The sequence below is a fragment of the Fundulus heteroclitus genome, chromosome 19 (genome assembly GCF_011125445.2).
Source record: "Fundulus heteroclitus isolate FHET01 chromosome 19, MU-UCD_Fhet_4.1, whole genome shotgun sequence".
Taxonomy (NCBI): domain Eukaryota; kingdom Metazoa; phylum Chordata; class Actinopteri; order Cyprinodontiformes; family Fundulidae; genus Fundulus; species Fundulus heteroclitus.
Genome location: NC_046379.1, coordinates 7,114,057 through 7,133,026, shown reverse-complemented (window position 1 = coordinate 7,133,026; position 18,970 = coordinate 7,114,057). Strand labels below are relative to the sequence as shown.

Below are 18,970 nucleotides of genomic sequence, written 5' to 3'. Positions count from 1 at the left end.
AGAGGAGGTTTGTGGTTTAGTTTAGAAACTAGATGAGATGGGAGAGAAATGAGGAGCTGCTCTCTGCATCTGTTGAGATTAAATAACCTGTTACCGGCTGAAACATGATCCATTCACTCATTATCCAATGAGGCTCACGCTGACTTGGTTTAAGACTTTTTTATGGACAGCGTGTTTACTCTGTACTCTGTCCAGGTCGCAGAGTTGTACAAGGACCTGAAGAAACGCGTGTCCCAGTTCAACATGCACGTTCCAGAGGACGCTCCGTCCCCAGACCCCACCAGCATTCACCGGCAAAAGTTCATCCTCCAGGTTAGTCCTCTCTGTGCAACAAACGCATGCATGATTTCCATGACTAAAAGTGTGATGCGTACACCAGACTGACTCTTGTGAAACGAGATTTTGGTTGTATTTCGATACCTTAGCAATAACCTTTTCATGGATTTTGTTTCAGATTGTCATTGCCGGCGCGTTCTACCCAAACTACTTTTTCCAGCAGGAGATAGATGAACAACAAGTCTGCAAAGAGCTGAGTGGCTTCAACCCTCAAAGAACGGTCATGGTAACGATGTTTATGTCTGAAGGAATATTACTTGGAGTTGTGACATTTGAAAATAAGATTTAATTTTGCTGATTGATTCTAAAAAAAAAATATATATATATATATATATAAATGTCTGATTATTGAGCAAAACATGCAGGCATGGCTCAACTTTATCTGATTCGTTTGCTGTTTACTGCTGTTGCAAGGGGGTAATCTTATACTCATTTATTAAAAAGTATTGAAATAATAAATGTTAATGTGGGTTTTGCGATTGAGATTTGTTAGGTTATAAACCCGGAATTGTTACTTTTCTAGGTGAGGAACATCCCGCCGTACAACTTTTTGTACTACAAGCAGCTGCAGTCCTTGTTCCGCCTGTGTGGACAGGTGAAAACGATCACATTCGACTCCTCCAGGTACCGGGATCAAATCAGCAAATCAGATATCACCCAAGCTTTTTTCTTTTATTGCAGGTTTTTTCTTATTATACCAATTATTGTTTTATACATAGATATGTGTGTGTGTGTGTGTCCTCAGAGCTTATGTGGAGTTTCATGGGAAGTCCAAGGATTCGGGGGTGTTGCCTGAGGTGACGCTCGCCCTCCTGATGGCCCATAGGAGCTTCAAACTGGAGCTGTCAGTCTATCCCACTGAGCAAATCGAGCTCTGTGCAGGCAGGAGAGCAATATCCCACCTGCGATTCTCACGGTACGGCTCCGTTGTCCGGCTAGCAGCTCAGCAGGTTTCTGTATTATCTCTTGTTCAGTATTTGCAAAAATCTTGGGAATAAACTGATATAATATTTCGTTAGCGGGTTGCGGTGTCGAGCTTTGATTAGTGCTGACGTCCTGATCCTCAGTCTGTTTAGAGTCACTGCCCAGACATTTCTCACTTTGAGCAAGTCGATGCAGAAGAAGGCCTTTACTGTCAGAAGATCATGAGATTTTAGATTAGGGGGTGCGGTATATATTTAATTTTTTCCTGCATCAATCTGGAAAGAGTCTGAATTATTTTCCAAATGTTACAACCTGTTTATTTTATTCCTGGTTGATTAATCTAATTTTGAGGAACAAATGGTGAAACCTGGATTTTAATTGCGACAACTGGACATTTTAACTCACTACTTCTCAAATAGTGGGGCGCGATGCCAGGGGGCCGATCAGGTTAGGGCTGAGCATAAAAATCGATACAAAGATTAATATTGATGTTTTTAAAAACGATTTAATATCTATATTCTGGCTTTCAATATTGACATACCTCCCAACCCCTAGGGGGCGTTATTACAGCGCAGCCCTAATGTTCACAGTGAGGAAGTGCAAGTGATACGAATTTACGGAATGGCCGACAGGATTTTAGAAGCGCCTTTGTCCATTTTTGGTTTCTGATACGTTAAATGCTTTGAACCAAATGCTCTTTATTTTCCTGTTAATATATCAGCGTTCAATAAATCGAACATAAATATAATATTTGGCTGGTTTTGTTGATTGAATGACTTTGGCCATTAATTTGAAAGTAATAAATATCGATATTGGAGCTGAGCTATTTATGGAGAATCGTATTGAATCGGCTCATTTTAGATGATGCGCACCCCCAGATCAGGGAGTGACACGCTGTACCGTAATGCTCCTAATATCCATTTAGTGGAGCGGCTTTGTTGCTAACCAAAGTCGTATTTACACATTTTGCCAGATTTTTGAGCACATTGTACCACATGAAATCAGCCAGTAAGCACAACGGTGATCATATATAAGGGGCACCATCAATTTTTGAGAAAATTAAAGGATTATAAGTGCACCTTTTAGTCTAAAAAATATATGGTAGCTCTTGCACTTGTGATGAAATTTAATAGGGATACCAATAAAAATGTTTAATGAACATAATTATAACACTTCACACTAATTGCTAGAGTAAATGTTTTTATTTTTTACTTTAATAAGTCTTCCCCATCCTGGAGTCCTTTTAGACACAGAAACCCCCCCCCCCCCCCCCCCCCCCTCCCCCCCCAGTCTGCTTGACACATGAGGCAGAGAGCAACACTCTTATGTTCCTTGTGGTACCAAGGAGCCGCTTAAAGGATTGGAAGATCCGGCTGCATCTAGGCTCCTCTTTAGACTTTACCTTTAAACTTGGAATAAATCCTTATTTTTATTTTTTTGTTGTTTTTCATTTCAGCCAGATGGCGGTAGTGTTTTTGTCCTATTGTTTAGCTTAAACACGGGGTTGTTTTGATCCATAAATTGTTTTGTGTCTAAACCTTTGAGGTTTATTTTGCTTTAAAGTACCATCTAAATGCTTGTAAGGCTTTCACACTTAAAAGGAGATGGACTGACTGATGACGATATAGCAAAGTTCAGTGTTAATGAAGGTGCTCTGTTTGTTCGGGTTTCATTAACAGGTTGACGGTTGACATCCAGAGCCAGTCGCTCTCCATGATCGATGCCGTCGGCAGCAAGCTCAACCCAGACAAGCTGCCTCCCAGTCTCTCGTTTGTTGTGAACATCACAGAGGTCAGATTGACCAAACCAAATTAAAAAGCGACGCTAACAGATATTTAGATGCTTTAATTCCGAGGACGTTAAAGAAGCTATTTATCTTTCCTCATCAGGTGCTGGACGTGGGTCATTTCTGGGGGTTCCCAGCAGATGACGGCAGCTTGGAGAAGCAGCGCCGCCTGACGGCAGAGATCAACAAGTGCTCCATGTCTCCTGTGACCGTGTCGCTTTACCCGAACCTGCTGTGTCTGGCGCCGTACTCTGAGAACAACGAGGAGAGTCTGTACTACCGAGCCAAGATCCTGCACATGCGTGGCAACACGGTGGAGGTGAATATCAGTATTGATAGGGATGTAATACTTCTTCCTCTTGTCATACTTTATGGCATAGATGTCAAATTCAGGTCCTAGGGCTAAATATCACCCGCATTGTAGTAGGGCTGAACGATTTTGGAAAATAATCTAATTGCTATTTTTTTTTCTTAATATTGCGATTTAATGCGATTTTTTTTTTTTTTTTTTCCCAGTTTAATTTATCATGTCTTTTTAAACATATACAAACAACAAATCATTTTGTTTCCTCGCTGTGCAGATTAGTTGCTAAAAGACCCACAGCATCTAAACTCAGAGCAGAATGATTGCGTTCTGCCTACAATATGTTTCAACCAAAATTGCAATTTTGACTTTTCTCTGCGTTAACCACAAGAAACAAAAATGGCCTCTAAATAAAGATGTTTGTCTTTTTTTTTTTTTTTTTTTATCTTTATTTTTTAAATGAGCATCAGTGATACATTAAATGATTTCGATTACAAGAGACATGATACTCATATTTATATTTTAACCCCAATCCCAAGAACATGTTAGACACCAATCCAAACAAAAAAAAAAAATAAATAAATAAATAAATAAATAAATAAAAAAAAAAAATTAAATAAAAAAAAATATATATAAAAAAAATAAGAATAAATAAACAAAAATAAACGAATATAAAGATTACATACAAATATATATCCCAGTTTATACACAAATGAGCGTACATAACAAAAAGGGCAAATATCTCGGCACTCCCGCACCGAGGCTGGTACACATGGGTTCAATCATAAATACAGATACAAACGCAGAATAACTGCCAGGGGATTATTAAGTGGGCACAGTTTTGAGTTTACTTAAGTGTGTCAGTATTGGACCCCAGATAGAGAGAAATTTGTCCTTGGACCCCCTTAGAGTATATTTTATTTTCTCTAAATGTATGAAGTGTGTCAAGTCACTAAACCACAAAGATGCCTTGGGTGGATTTTTGGATTTCCAATGCAATAAAATTCTTCTGCGTGCAAGCAGCGTTGTGAAAGCAATTATATTTCTATGGCCTTCTCTTAATGTTGAATCTCTTCTATCTGTGGCACCGAATATGGCCATAGCTACGTTGGGCTGAAGATTAATACTCAATGCTTCTGACAATGTTTTAAAGATGGTGGACCAGTAGGTTGCCAGGGCTGGGCATGACCAGAACATATGTGTTAAGTCAGCAGGAATGTTTCGGCACCTGTCACAGCTTGAATCTGTGTTAGGATATATTTTAGCCAGTCTTGCTTTGGAATAGTGAATGCGATGTAGGACCTTAAATTGTATTATGTTTAGCTTGGCACAGAAAGTGCTGTTGTTTACTCTTAGTAAAGCGTTCTCCCAAATGTCCTTTTCCAAGTCCTCCCCCAGCTCATCCACCCAGTCTGCTCTGATCTTATCTAGTGTTGTGTTTTTAAAAGAGGATATGCAATCATAGATTCTGGAGACCAGTCTTTTAGAATTAAACGGCGATTTTAACAGATCATCCAGACCAGAAGGTGATGATATGTATGGAAAGCTGGGATCATGGTGTTGAAGGAAGTGGCGGACTTGGAAATATCGGAATAAGCTAGACTGAGGGAGGTCATATTTGTGTGATACATCTTCAAAGCTTGCAAAGATACAGTTTATGTATAAGTCCTCAAAATTATGAATGCCACGTCTCTGCCAGAGAGTAAATTCAGAGTCTAACTTAGTTGGGAGGAAAAGGTGATTATTGTTTATGGGACCCAGATGGAGAAGGTTTTTAAACCCAAAACTCTGTCTAAATTGAGCCCATATTTTGAGAGTGTTTATGACTATAGGATTGTTAGTGTATTGTGAGAAAGGGAGGGGTAGGCTGGAAGTGACCAGGGCTCTGAGAGAAGTGGAGATGCAAGATACAGCTTCAAAGTGACACCAGTCTGTATCGGGAGTGTGGAGCCAGTACATGATTTTTTGAACATTTGAGGCCCAGTAGTAGTGACATAAATTTGGAAGGGCTAAGCCACCTTGGTTTTTAGGCCTCTGTAACAGTTCTAATCGTATTCTAGGCTTCTTCCCATTCCATATGAATGAAATTAGAGCCTTATCAATAGACTTAAAAAAAGACTTGGGGAGATAAAGTGGGATACATTGAAACAGGTATAGAAACCTGGGTAGCACATTGATTTTGATACAGTTTACTTTTCCAGCCAAGGAAAGGTAAAGTGGTTTCCATTTCTTCAAGTCTAATTTAATTTTCTCAAATAACTGACAGAAGTTTTCCTGGTAAAGATTTTGCATATCCCTTGTAATATTAATACCCAGGTATTTAAAGCCATTTTTAGACAAATGAAACGGCAGAGCTCCTTCCTGTATTTGAAGAGCCAAGTCATTGACAGGATAACATTCACTTTTACTGAAGTTCAGTTTGTACCCAGAGAGGGCGCCAAACCTCCCCAGGGTGTGGATAATATGAGGAGCACATAAAACAGGGTCAGATACATACATTAGCAAGTCATCAGCATAAAGAGATACCTTATACTCTCTCCCCCTCCTAGTGATTCCAGTAATTGATGGTGATGTTTTTAGAATAATAGACAGGGGCTCTATGGCCAAGGCAAACGACAATGGACTGATTGGACAGCCCTGACGGGTGCCCCTTGATAGCTGGAAATACTGTGAGCGTTTACCATTTATGACTACACAGGCTTTGGGAGAGGTATATAAAAGTTTAATCCACGAGATAAGATTGGGGCCATATCCGAATTTTTTTAAACATGCAAATAAATATCCCCATTCTACCCGATCAAAAGCTTTCTCTGCGTCCAGCGCGATAACCACTTCAGGTACCGCGCTGGACACAGGAGAGTGGATAACATTTAGGAGCTGACGAATATTTGTAAATGAATGCCGGCCTGAAATAAAACCAGTTTGGTCAGCAGATATTACGTCCTGCATTGTGGTTTCAAGGCGTAAGGCAAGGACTTTGGCCAAGATCTTCACATCACAGTTTAGGAGGGAGATGGGTCGGTATGAGCCACATTCTTTGCTGTCTTTACCTGGCTTGAGTAGGAGGGTAATTGATGCTTCAGTCAATGTATGCGGGAGTGACCCATGGGACAAAGAGTCATTGAACATCTCAAGCAGAATTGTTGACAGTTTATTAGAGAACTTTTTAAAGAACTCTATGGGATACCCATCCGGGCCTGGTGCCTTGCCGCTCTGCATTGCTTTTATTGCAGTAATGATTTCCTTACAATTTAATGGAAGGTCGGATTCAGTCCTGTGAACTGTTGATACAGAAGGAGTCTGGAGGTTATTGAAGAAATGTTCCATATCGGAGCAACCATTTGTCATCTCTGAAGTATAAAGATTCAAGTAAAATGAGGAAAATGTGTCCTTAATTTCTTTTGGATCAATAGTTAGGTTACCATCTTCTTTGCGAATTTGCGGGATTTGTTGAGAAGCTGAACGACACTTGAGTTGATGGGCTAATAAACGCCCAGCCTTGTCACCGTGTTCATAAACATACCCCTGTGATTTTATTAGGAGACGTTCTGTTTTCTCAGCTGATAGTAAATTATATTGTGTTTGGAGGTCCAGTTTCCTCTTGTAGAGCTCGGGGGAAGGGGAGACAGAGTATTGAGCATCCACCATAGATACAGCTTTAATAAGCTCCTCTAGCTTATTTCTTTTCATCCTGTTTATTTTAGCCGAGTACGCTATGATCTCACCCCTAATCACCGCTTTTAATGTTTCCCACAGGAGAGAAGGAGAAATATCATCTTTTTTGTTGAAATTTATAAAGTCATCTATTTTTTGGGATATCATTTTACAAAAGCTCTCATCGGCCAAAAGGTTTCTGTCTAGTTTCCAAGGCGAGTGTTGTAATTGATAGCGGGGGAGTGCAAGGTCAAGTAATACAGGGGCATGATCTGATTCTACTATAGATGAATATTCAACTTTTGTGACAGAGGGGAGAAGGTTCTGGTCAATGAAAAAATAGTCTATTCTGCTATATGAGTGATGTACATTAGAAAAAAAAGAGAAGGATTTACTTTGTGGAAATAGAAAACGCCAGGGGTCAATACCTCTTATCTGGTCCATAAAGGTTGACAATAGTTTGGCCTTTTTAGAAAGGTTTGTAGATTTAGGACTGGACCGGTCAAGTGTCGGATTCATTACACAGTTTAAGTCTCCGCCAAAAATCAACTGTTGTGAATTCAAATCTGGGATTAGTGATACGATTTTACCCATAAACTTCTCATCATCCCAATTCGGGGCGTAGATATTTACTAGGACCACAGGCTTGTGATAGAGGAGCCCTGAAACCATAACAAATCGTCCCTGTGGATCAGAAACAACAGCAGTAGCATTAAACTGAATTTTTTTATGGATTAATATAGCTGTTCCACAAGTTTTAGAGTTTAGATCTGAATGGAATACATTACCCACCCATCTCTTTTTAAGTCTGACTTGATCTTTTAACAATAGGTGGGTTTCCTGTAGAAATGCGATATCACATTTTAAAAACTTTAGATGGTTAAATATCCTGGCTCTTTTAACGGGCCCATTTAAGCCCCTTACATTCCAGCTAACAAATCGTATAGCAGCCACTTTTGCATTGATACCATTTACCATGTTTAACTAGAGTAAAAAAAAAAAAAAAAAAAAAAAAAAAAAAAAAAAAAAAATAATAATAAATAAATAAAAGGTGAAAAAGCGATGTATTAGAGTATACAGAAAGGCTCGTTCTATCTCTTAAGCAAGTAGAGACAAGTATATTTTGTAAAAACACGTTGGTGTCCCTTTCCCCAACCCTTCCCACAAACAAAAACAAACCTAGAACTAAGCCTATACTTGTCCCTCTCTCTGAGGCAAGCTGCAGGCTAAACACTATTTCAAAAAACTTCCAGAAGCACATTTTCCCCAAACTTCTTCTCAGGAAGGCTCCCAGTTCCTACGATAGGCTGTACTTAAATCTCTTGACCCAAAAATGGAAACAAAAAACTGATGGTTGGACATCAGGATAACTAGCAAACAAGTAGGCACACAAATGAACATATTTAACCTCAAAGTTGATATGCAACAAAAGTTTTGTTTTGTTTTTTTTATATTAAATGGAGGAAAATTCTGGCTGTAATTAAGCATAGTGCTGATTAGTCCAATAATAACTTTCCTGAGTGACCATACCTCGGGTCCACGGACCGCAGGTTGACATCGCATGCTGGAAAGATGAACTTATACATTATTTAAGACAAGTGATTAACCATCGCCAAAATGAAGAGTCCAAACCGTGACACAGTCTTATTCCAAGTTACTGAACCTCCGATCGTAAAACTTCTGAGCTTCATCAGGTGAGCTGAAAGTGAACACGTCGTCCCCGCACATCACTCGCAGCCGGGCCGGGTAGAGCAGGTGGAATCTGACGTTCTTCTGATAGAGAGCCTGCTTGACGCCGTTAAACGCGGCTCTCTTTTTAGCGAGGGTTGCGCTGACGTCCTGATATATCCTTATAGCGGCGCCTCGGTATTTGAGCTCATGATTCCTGGCCCAGCGAAGCGCTACTTCTTTCTGTTGGAACCTGGAGAAGCAGACCAGGAACGCACGGGGGGAAGATCTCTGGCCAGCTCTGGAGGTCGGGGTACGGTGGGCTCTCTCCAGCTCAGGCGGTGTAGAGAAAACATCGGGACCCATCACTTCCATCAAGACATCCGACATGAACTTTAAGGGATCTTTGCCGTCTTCACTGCCCTCGGGAATATTCAATATGCGGAGATTAGATCTCCGTGAGCGGTTCTCGAGGTCGTCGCACCGGTCCAGCAGTGACTGGGTCTGGCTCTGGAGCGTTTTGATGGTAGACTCGGCCGCTGTTAGCCGCTCGAAGTTATCACCTGCCACTGACTCGACGGCGGTGAGACGACTCTGGAATGAGGTCACTGTTGTCTGTAGTGAGTCCAGTGAAGCCTGTATTGGTCTGACGGCGTCTTGAATAAGGGTAGAAACATCCTCCTTGAGTGATGTTCGCTGTTTAGCGAATTCAGCCGCCAGTTGGTCCATGGCCACCACCGTTGCTGCAGGTTTCTCGGGTGTCACAGGATCCCCCGCTGTTGATGAAAGGTTGCTAGCTGCAAAGGATGCTAGCTTGCCCGCCGCACGCGTCGCCGGAGTTTGAACATTAACTGATTTTGCGTGTTTGGACATGCTCGTTACTGAGGAAACTGTCAAACCGACTTCAGCGACTAAAATTGTGTCGAAGTTAGTGCCGAAAATTCGTTCCAAAGGGAGGGTAACAAAAAGTGAGCCGGGAGCCTTCGCGTGTGCGTCCTCTTCCTACATGTCACAACCGGAAGTCAGATGTTTGTCTTTTAAAGGAAAATTTTAAACACTTGTAGAAGAAATAAACACTTGGAAGAAAAATATTTACAAGGAAATGTAATGGTCTGAAATTATTAAAACCCTGAGACTTAATACACAAATAAAAGCTGCCTTAGGCACCCCTGGTCTAAGTAGACATTATGAGTTAATGGGAGGAAACACATTTTAATCCAATAAACCATTATTCAACAGTAAGTCGGATTATTTGTTTCTATCCCTAGACGGTCGAAGACTAAATTTTAACGATTCTTTTCCTTTTTGGACTTTTTCTTGCTACTGCAAGGTATGAATGTTTAGATTCTCGTTGAAGGAAACTTTTTTTTATTCTTATTATTGTTGCCCAGTGGGAAAAAGCTACTTATGCAACCAAATCTTTTTCTAAATTAGAATAAGAAGAGAGGAATTTTTCAGAAGCACGCAATTTGTTTCCGTCCATCCAGGCCAAAGATTGTCACAGGGCAACAAACGGGACAAACAATCACACACACATCGACACCTAAGAGCAATTCAGAGACACCAGATAAGATCAGAATTCCTTTATTGTCCCGCAATGGGGAGATTGGGATGTGATGGTGGCAGACAGTTACACACAATTATTCAATTCAATTTATTTATATAGCGTCAATTCATGAAACATGTCATCTCAAGGCACTTTACAAAGTCAAGTTCAATCATATTATAGAGATTGGTCAAAAATGTCCTATATAAGGAAACCAGTTGATTGCATCAAAGTCCCGACAAGCAGCATTCACTCCTGGGGAACCGTAGAGCCACAGGAAGAGTCATCTGCATTGTACATGGCTTTGCTGCAATCCCTCATACTGAGCAAGCATGAAGCGACAGTGGGAAGAAAAACTCCCCATTAGCGGGAAGGAAAAACCTCCAGCAGAACCAGGCTCAGTGTGAACGGTCATCTGCCTCGACCGATTGGGGTTACAGAAGACAGAACAGAGACACAACAAGAGAAACAAAAAAGCACAGAAGCACACATTGATCCAGTAATCTGTTCTACATTAGATGGTAGTAGCGGGTGAGCCGTCTTCTCTGGATGATGTCACAGTTAACAGAACGCCAGACCAGGTGTACCTACTATGAAGATAAAAGAGAGAGAACAGAAAGTTAAAGCAGAAATGACAACACATAATGCATAATTGAAGAACAGTAGAACTCTATAGAGTGAGAAAATTAGATCCTGATGTCCTCCGGTAGCCTAAGCCTATAGCAGTAAAACTATAAAGGTAGCTCAGAGTAACATGAGCCACTCTAGTTATAAGCTTTGTCAAAAAGGAAAGATTTAAGATTAGTCTTAAAAGTAGACAGGGTGTCTGCCTCACGGACCAAAACTGGGAATTTGGTTCCACAGGAACCTTATTAGCAAAGAAAAAGGAGAACAAGCTAGTCTAATCTTAAATTAGCTGTAAAGTTAGCCTAACAGTGATGTTTTAGGAGTGCGGGGCGTATCCGTAGAGAACCCACACATTACCAAGGAGAACCTTTTTGTTGGTTTGTTTCTGCAGGTGTTCTTTCTGGACTTTGGCAACACGGGGGTCGTCTCCAGCAGCAGCCTCAGAGAACTTCCATCTGATCTGCTGTCTGCGCCGTTCCAGGTAGACCTCAGGTCCTGGGCTGAAAAATGTCCTCCTCTGTGAAGGTTGACGGTAGCAAACCTCTGATCTCTGCTCGTTTTTTTTTTTTTTTTTTTAGGCCCGGGAGTTCCAGGTTGCTGGGATGCGGCCTTCAGCCCAGTCCATCATCTTGGGAAACCAGTGGAGCAGCTGTGCCAGAGACTGCTTCATCTCTGTGGTGAAGCAGCAGTCGGTCGTCGTGTCCGTCTACTCCATCCTGCACGGTGTCATGCGTGTGGACCTGCTCGTTAAAAAGGACGCAGAACCCACCAGCGTGGTAGACATACTGGTGGAAGAGGGCCATGCCGTGAAAGCAGAGGAGTGCGTTGAGTCTCAGGTGACGGACCGAACATTATCTACCCAGAAATATCCACCCAAAGATAAAAAAAAAAAAGGTTTTCACTGGAATCATTGAAAATTATGAATGATTTAAAAAAAAAAAAAATTGGATAAAAATGTGAAAACAAGCCTTGAATATCATGTTGTCTGTGTTTCAGCAAAGCCACGAAGACCTAAAGTCGATGTACGACGACCTAGAGAAGGGAACATTTATTCCCGGTTCCGTCAACAGTTCCTGGCGAGATCGCAAGAACGAGGAGGAGGAAATCATCAACAATCTGTTGACTCAGTTGTCCAGTAAGCCGTCCTGCTCCTATTTAAAGGTAAGAAGTCGGCCACCCTTAAGCTAGGGATGGGGCCGATCCAATATCGGTATCGGGTTCTGATATCGATGCATTTCACGGATCGGAGAACTCCCATCCAACCCGCAGACATTTCCATAAGATGTGTCTGTGCTGTGATGTTTTCTGCTGGAAGGTCTCCTGAATCTCTGCTAGCTGGTTGCTAACCGTGGGAAGGATTTGATTTTTTATAATTGTCTGTTTTTTAACCTTTGTGTGGCAGTGGTGGATCCCTCAGCCTGTTTTCCTGCTATTTAGTTTAAAACCTTTGCTCTTGTGAATATTTGCCAGCAGCTGTGAGGTTCTTTGGTTTGACCTTATTTCTGTTGAACATTTCAACTCGTTCTCCCTCCTAATCTGACCTGAGCAGTTTCTCCAGGCAATATTGCTACACGTTTGTTTTGGTTCTTTATCCACAATGCCCTGTGATGTAGTCTAGTTCCTGCAGAGATATCTTAGCTTGGCTAAATAATCTGTATTTAATGTAGAATAATCCAGCCGAGACCTATTGGAACAGGAGTTTGAATAAAGCTGATATAAATTGGTCAAGACAAGGGCTGGACGATAATTCAATAACGATATATATCGATCAATAGACGTATCTTGATGATAGAAAAAAGGGTAAATAAAAACTCCAATAGAACAGTTTTCCTTCCTTTTGCGTTTTAGCCATGTAGGTTAATATTAGTCATTACATTATCCCAGCCAATCATAACGCAGGCCCAGGAACCAAGCCCCGCCCCCTTTAAAGAGTTCAGAGAGCACACGTTTTTTTCTTTTTTATAAATTTGCAGTTTTGGTAAAACGTTGGCTGAGTAAAAGGTTTAAAAGTTTGAATTCAGTGTTTGTGTTTTCTGTATAAAATGGTCAGGGCTGCACTTAAAATATATTTTTTGTTTTTGTTGATAATTATCAATATCGATCAATATGATTTCTATTTTATCAATATTCTTATTTTCTATATATATTCCAGCCCTAGTCTAGACCAGGGATGCCCAAATCCAGTCCTGTAGATCTACTATCCTGCAGCTTTTAGATGCATCCTTTCTCCAAAATGTGGATCAGATAAATGGTTCGTTTCCAGTCCTCGGCAGAGCTGAGTGCTGATGAAGGAAGTCGGCCATTTTATCCAGGTGTGTTGCAGGAGGGATGCATCCAGAAGTTGCAGGATAGTAGCTCTCCAGGACTGGACTTGGGCAGCGCTGGTCTAGATGCTTAAAAGGATATAAAAATGACCGTTTACTGACTTCATAATTGCATCGGTCCATAGTTGGTCAAACACATAATTTACAAGTGGTAGAATGTTATAAAAACAGTTGGAAAAACTCAAATTTTAATCTGGAAATTGATTAAATGTGAAAACATGGGAACCTTGTGAGACAGCGTTACTTTAATAAAGCATGTTGTCCACTAGGTGGTGTGATTTCTCTGGCTCAGGTTATGTGCCGTCTTGGTTCAGGTGCGCTCATGTCATCTGATAACCTGAACGGATGCCCGGCGTTGCCTCAGAGCTGAGGCATGCTGACTGATGTCTGATGAATCTGTCGTCTTCTTTCTGACGATTCAGGTTAATCTGAAAGGACCTACGAGTCCTTACAAGACGAACTTCTACAGCTTGAGCAGGAAAGCCTATTACAGGTAAGAATGTAACGCAGCAGGCGTAATGTAAAGACGCGTCTGATTTGGTTTACTGATGAGAATCGTGTCGCCCTGCAGGACCGTGGCTGTCGAGAGAAACAGCATCAACGTCTTTACTCTGAATGAAAACCCACACTTCAAGCATCGGCGCATGCTGGTGGCCGGATCGGTGGCCATCAGTGCTTCAGGTTCAATATGAAAGAATGTGGCAACAATGCTTAAACCAGGGGTGTCCAAACTTTTTGGCACGTGGGCCATAATTCTCAAGTCAAAAGTACTGGAGGGCCAAAAAAATGGATAAGTGATAAAAAAAAACCCAAAAATATATATATATTTTTTTACTTTACTAAATATGATGACTTTAATTAAACTAATTATTCAGATTTTCTGAAGGAAAAGAATGTTAAATCCCTGTGGACCCCAAAGTTAAAACCGTTGTGGTCACCCAGTTTGCAAATTATGTTAGACTTTTTTGCAAAACAAAACTTTTTTTTTAATTCTAGCAATATGAGAACAGGATTTGAGCCGTTATTTCTTTGAAAACACTTGCTGTATTTAGCCAATTTTAATAGATGGTTAGAAAAAAACAGCTTTTAATGCACAAAAGTTTGCATCCGAGTTAAAGTCCTCAGACGTCGTATTTAGTATGAAATGAACTATAATGTAAAAAGTGTGGTTATTAAAACATGAATACATTGTTTTTTACCCAACATTTTCAGTTGTAAGATCTTAATTTTACCCTAATAAAAATATACCGTTTCCATCACCATCAGCCAAATCTTTCCAATAGACCAGGGGTGTCCAAACTTTTTGGCACGTGGGCCGAAATTCTCAAGTCAAAAGTACTCGAGGGCCAAAAAAGTGATTTTAAAAAAAACAACCCAAAAATAATGTGATTATTATTTTTTTTACTTTACTAAATATGATAACTTTAATTAAACTAATTCAGATTTTCTGAAGGAAAAGAATGTTAAATCCCTGTGGACCCCAAAGTTAAAAGCTTTGTGGTCACCCAGTTTGCAAATTATGTTAGACTTTTTTGCAAAACAAAACTTTTTTTTTTATTCTAGCAATATGAGAACAGGATTTGAGCCGTTATTTCTTTGAAAACACTTGCTGTATTTAGCCAATTTTAATGGATGGTTCAGGGGGGAAAAAAAAAAAACAGCTTTTAATTCACAAAAGTTTGCATCCGAGTTAGTCCTCAGACAGATGTCGTATTTAGTGTGAAATTAACTAGAATGTAAAAAGTGTGGTTATTAAAACATGAATACATTGTGTTTTACCCAACATTTTCAGTTGTAAGATCTTAATTTTACCCTAATAAAAATATACCGTTTCCATCACCATCAGCCAAATCTTTCCAATAGACCAGGGGTCAGCAACCTTTACAACCTGCAGAGCCATTTTTGCCCTCGGTCCAGCTAAACTAATTTTGTTTAGAGCCGCAAAAGTTACACATCTCTTTGAAACGAGCTTGTTTTTATATTATTCTACAGGAAATTAGTTTACTTTTTCTTTTTTTTATCAAAGATCAACAGTTATTATTTAACCAACAGTATTTTTATGTTTAGGTTTAATGCATTTTCTTCAATTGGACATTTGATTTTTATAGCAAATGGCATCAAAATGATGAAAAAGCAACCTATTGACAAAATTATACTTCATTTATCTATAGTGAAATATTCTATAGACTATTAGTTTCTTTCTTTCTGGAAATGTTACGCATATATTGCAGAACTAGCAATTTTAAATTACCTTTACATTTAGAAACATTGACCAATTTTTTTTTTCCCTCGCATTTTTGGTGTAAGTTTTTAAGAGCGAAAGCTGAAGGTGTAAAGAGCCTCATGCGGCTCTGGAGCCCTGCAGTAGACCAAATCCTGAAATGCAGTTGGGGGGGCACACAAAATCAGTCCAGGAGCCACAAATGGCCCCCGGGCCGCACTTTGGACATGCCTGGCTTAAACTATATAATCAGTACATGCATGTAATAAATCTGTGTGTTTGTCTTAAGGTGTACAGATCCTGCTGGACAACACCTCCATCCTGCCTGACATCCCTGGACTGCCGGCTCTGGTGATGATGCTCTTCACTCCCGTCATGGAGTTACGGTTGGTCCACCCACGCCCTGCAGCTGCAGTCAGATCCTTTAGCGAGGAGTGACAAACATCCTTTATTACCCCTCCGCAGCACCAACGAAGAACGGAGCTACTACACCGGCGCCCTCTTCGGCTTAGGCTTCAACGGCCGCACACAGGAGGCCATCCTGCCTGAGAACGACATTGAGCTGCAGTTTGACGTCAAGATGGACGCCACGGACATCATCGAGGTAGCGTTTTTTCTTTAGAGAAGCAGGAAACGTGTCCAGTTTTTTGGCAGGAATATTATGCTGTAATTCTGAATGGAAGATTTTAATCGCTGCATAAAAATGCATCCACCTGTGCCATCCGTTACTGTACGCTTTGGCTGGTTTTTGGTGTCGAGCTATACCAAGGTTTTAAAGACTAAGCAGGGTTCCCACGGGTCCTTGAAATCCTTGAAAGTTTGTGAATCTGAAAAAATAAATTCAAGGCCCCTGAAAGTTCTTGAAAACAGCCAAAAAAAACAACTTGTCCTTGAAAGTCTATGAAATTTTTGTGGGGTTGAAAGTTCACACGGATGACGACTCATGTGTCATTATTTTACTACCACACGATCTTTTAAAATTATGTGGATTCCGCTGACTTTTAATTTGCAAAAGTACGTTCGCTCTTCTTCGTTAGTTGGTAGGCTACGGTTTAGGCCTACGTGCGTCCAATAGGTTACATTCACGCAGTGTTGCCAACTCAGCGACTTTGTCGCTATATTTAGCGACTTTTCAGACCCCTCCAGCGACTCTTTTTCAAAAAAGCGACTAGCGAATAAATCTAGCGACTTTTGGAGACTCTTACGTGAAATCACGTGTCGTTCCTTTTCTTGTCCTCCAGCGGCAGGTGCTGCCATGGGGCGCCTCCCCCGCCCCAAACCCGTTCTCCAGCTACCGCAGGAGTCCCTCTCAGCGCTACAGCCACAGCATGTTTACCCTCAGCGTCCAGACTGCAAATGAAGCGTGCATGCGCCAGGATTGATGGCTTAGGTTGATCATAAAATAACTGAATTTGAAATATTTTATCTTAAATAAATAACGCCATTTGATTCACACAGACACTTGTTCATGTTTTACCGTGATTTGTAGGCTCCTTAGTGGACCACAAGAGAAAAAAGAAAATGTTAAAAAAAAGTTGAAAGAAAAAATTTGTAACTCCGCCATAGTGTCTCTTTATGGTTCATTTTGCCGGTCTCAAACCCGGGTAAAGGAGGAGGGTTAGTAAAATGCACTGAAATTGTGTCTTTAACAAAGGTAACAAAAGCCTGAGAATGATTTAAATGTATCTCTGAGCAGCTTTCTGGCAACCGTGGCCCTTTGAACAGAAGTCAAAAACTAGCTTAATCAAAGATGAAAGTAAGTGAAACAAATTGATATAATTCTGAACATCTCAATGCTGCACTTTTTTCAATAAAATTCCATGAAACGGTAGGCTAATGTACATCTTATATGTAATGTAGTATGGCATAGCCATGTACTGTGGATATAAATGTAGGCTATGAATATGATCAATATCAATGTAGGCTATAAATTAAGTCCACTTTCTTGCATTGCTTCTGACCCAACAACTTCTATGCCGTTTAGTCTTTTATTGAATTTGCATTGTATTAAAATATGATGACATATTCAGCGGTCACAGTAGGTAAATGCCGCCACGTGTGGTCCTTGAATTTGAGGAAATTGGTCCTGGAAAGTCCTTGAAAGGTCCTTGAAGTTGATGTTCACCAGGGTGTGGGAACCCTGACTAAGGTGTTAAACCACTGAAGGTTTTCTGCAGGGTCTAAAAGGCTTCAGTGAATTACCGTATTTTTCAGACTATAAGTCGCGCTTTTTATTCATAGTTTGGCCAATACTGTGACTTAAAAGGTGTGACTTCTCATGATTGATGCCACAGCCATAAATCACACCTGGCATTCAGACTGTAAGCTGTTCCACTTGGTCTGATTACAGTTTAAATAAAACTATAATGGCTTTTAGGACGTTCAGTCATCCGGTTTTAATAGCGAAATTTCTTTAGAAGGGTTTTTATCACCGGGATAATTAAAACCAAGAGTTGTTTCAGCCTTAATTTCTACTGTAGCTTAAGCCGGCGGTTCTCATAGAAAGAGATCAGAATATACGGTGCGTTGCAGCTTCTGCGTGGTGCTGCTTTGAGTCCAGACCTTTTCACAGGGTTCCTACAGCATAAGGCAAGTTAAATTCAAGACTTTTTAATACTTTTTAATGCCACTTGAAATAAAAAGTTAAGACCAAATTCACGATAAACAAGATAAACCAGGTTGCGACAAGTTCACCCAAATGTTTATTTTAACATAAACCATTACTTTCCGGCCCAGTAGACATGTTTAAAATTTTGAAAAACATTCCATCTAGGAAGAAAGCTAAAAACACACAAATTACATATATATTTTTTTTAACAACTACTGAACTGAATTCACAAACTTTGTTTTGTTCCCTACTAAAATAAACTATAAATCAGTTTTAAAAAGCACAACATAACCAGTGCCAACTTTTTTTTCACAGCTATGGTCCGGCCGCAACAGTTTTTATTGGTTCCGCTATCGGGACGGAACCAATAATGGTTACATTGAGCCGTTCAGTAAATTAAAAATATATATAATTGTGTCAATTATTTTACTGTTTGGTAAGGATTACAAAAATAAAATCCTAATTATGACCTGGTAACAATTTTAAGACCTAAGAAAGATTGATTTAAGACACTTTAATGCCAATTAAGGCCTTAGTTTTATATTACAAAATTCAATGCCTTTTAAGACTTTTTAAGGATCTGTGGGAACCCTGATTTCATGTTCACGATGTTTTAACTGATCAGAGGTTTCTGTGGACTCTGCGTGATTTTTATTTTTATTTTTTCAGATCAACGCTCTGCGGATGGCCATCAACAGCCTGCTGTGCAACGGGCCCAGCAGCACTCTGCACCAGAGCCCGGACCGGATCAGTCGGCAGCAGGAGCACTGCCGGGACCGCCTGACCAGGTGACACGCCCGCCAACGAGGAAAACGACGACGGCGACGACGACAGAACCGGTTTCATGTTTTTTAATGGTTTGTTTTGCAGGCTGTTCATCAGGTCTCCTCCCAGAGAAGCTGTCCCTCAGATGTACCAAGAGAACGAAGGGAAGTGGAACCAGGTGTGGTCCAGATGAGGGTTCTGATCCTT

General features: G+C 40.4%; 1 protein-coding gene across 2 annotated transcripts in view; it reads left to right on the top strand.

Moving 5' to 3' along the window:
* The window catches only part of tdrd9 (tudor domain containing 9), a 53,571-nt gene that overhangs the window by 33,312 nt on the left and 1,289 nt on the right, over positions 1 to 18,970 (top strand). For both annotated transcript variants that reach the window (XM_036150767.1, XM_036150766.1), the window contains 15 exons: positions 196 to 312; positions 455 to 562; positions 860 to 960; positions 1,082 to 1,252; positions 2,940 to 3,051; positions 3,150 to 3,365; positions 11,237 to 11,326; positions 11,424 to 11,681; positions 11,842 to 12,006; positions 13,592 to 13,662; positions 13,741 to 13,850; positions 15,680 to 15,776; positions 15,856 to 15,994; positions 18,668 to 18,786; positions 18,869 to 18,941. In XM_036150767.1, coding sequence (XP_036006660.1) covers positions 196 to 312; positions 455 to 562; positions 860 to 960; positions 1,082 to 1,252; positions 2,940 to 3,051; positions 3,150 to 3,365; positions 11,237 to 11,326; positions 11,424 to 11,681; positions 11,842 to 12,006; positions 13,592 to 13,662; positions 13,741 to 13,850; positions 15,680 to 15,776; positions 15,856 to 15,994; positions 18,668 to 18,786; positions 18,869 to 18,941 — 1,947 coding nt within the window. The remainder of the gene's footprint in view (positions 1 to 195; positions 313 to 454; positions 563 to 859; positions 961 to 1,081; positions 1,253 to 2,939; positions 3,052 to 3,149; positions 3,366 to 11,236; positions 11,327 to 11,423; positions 11,682 to 11,841; positions 12,007 to 13,591; positions 13,663 to 13,740; positions 13,851 to 15,679; positions 15,777 to 15,855; positions 15,995 to 18,667; positions 18,787 to 18,868; positions 18,942 to 18,970) is intronic.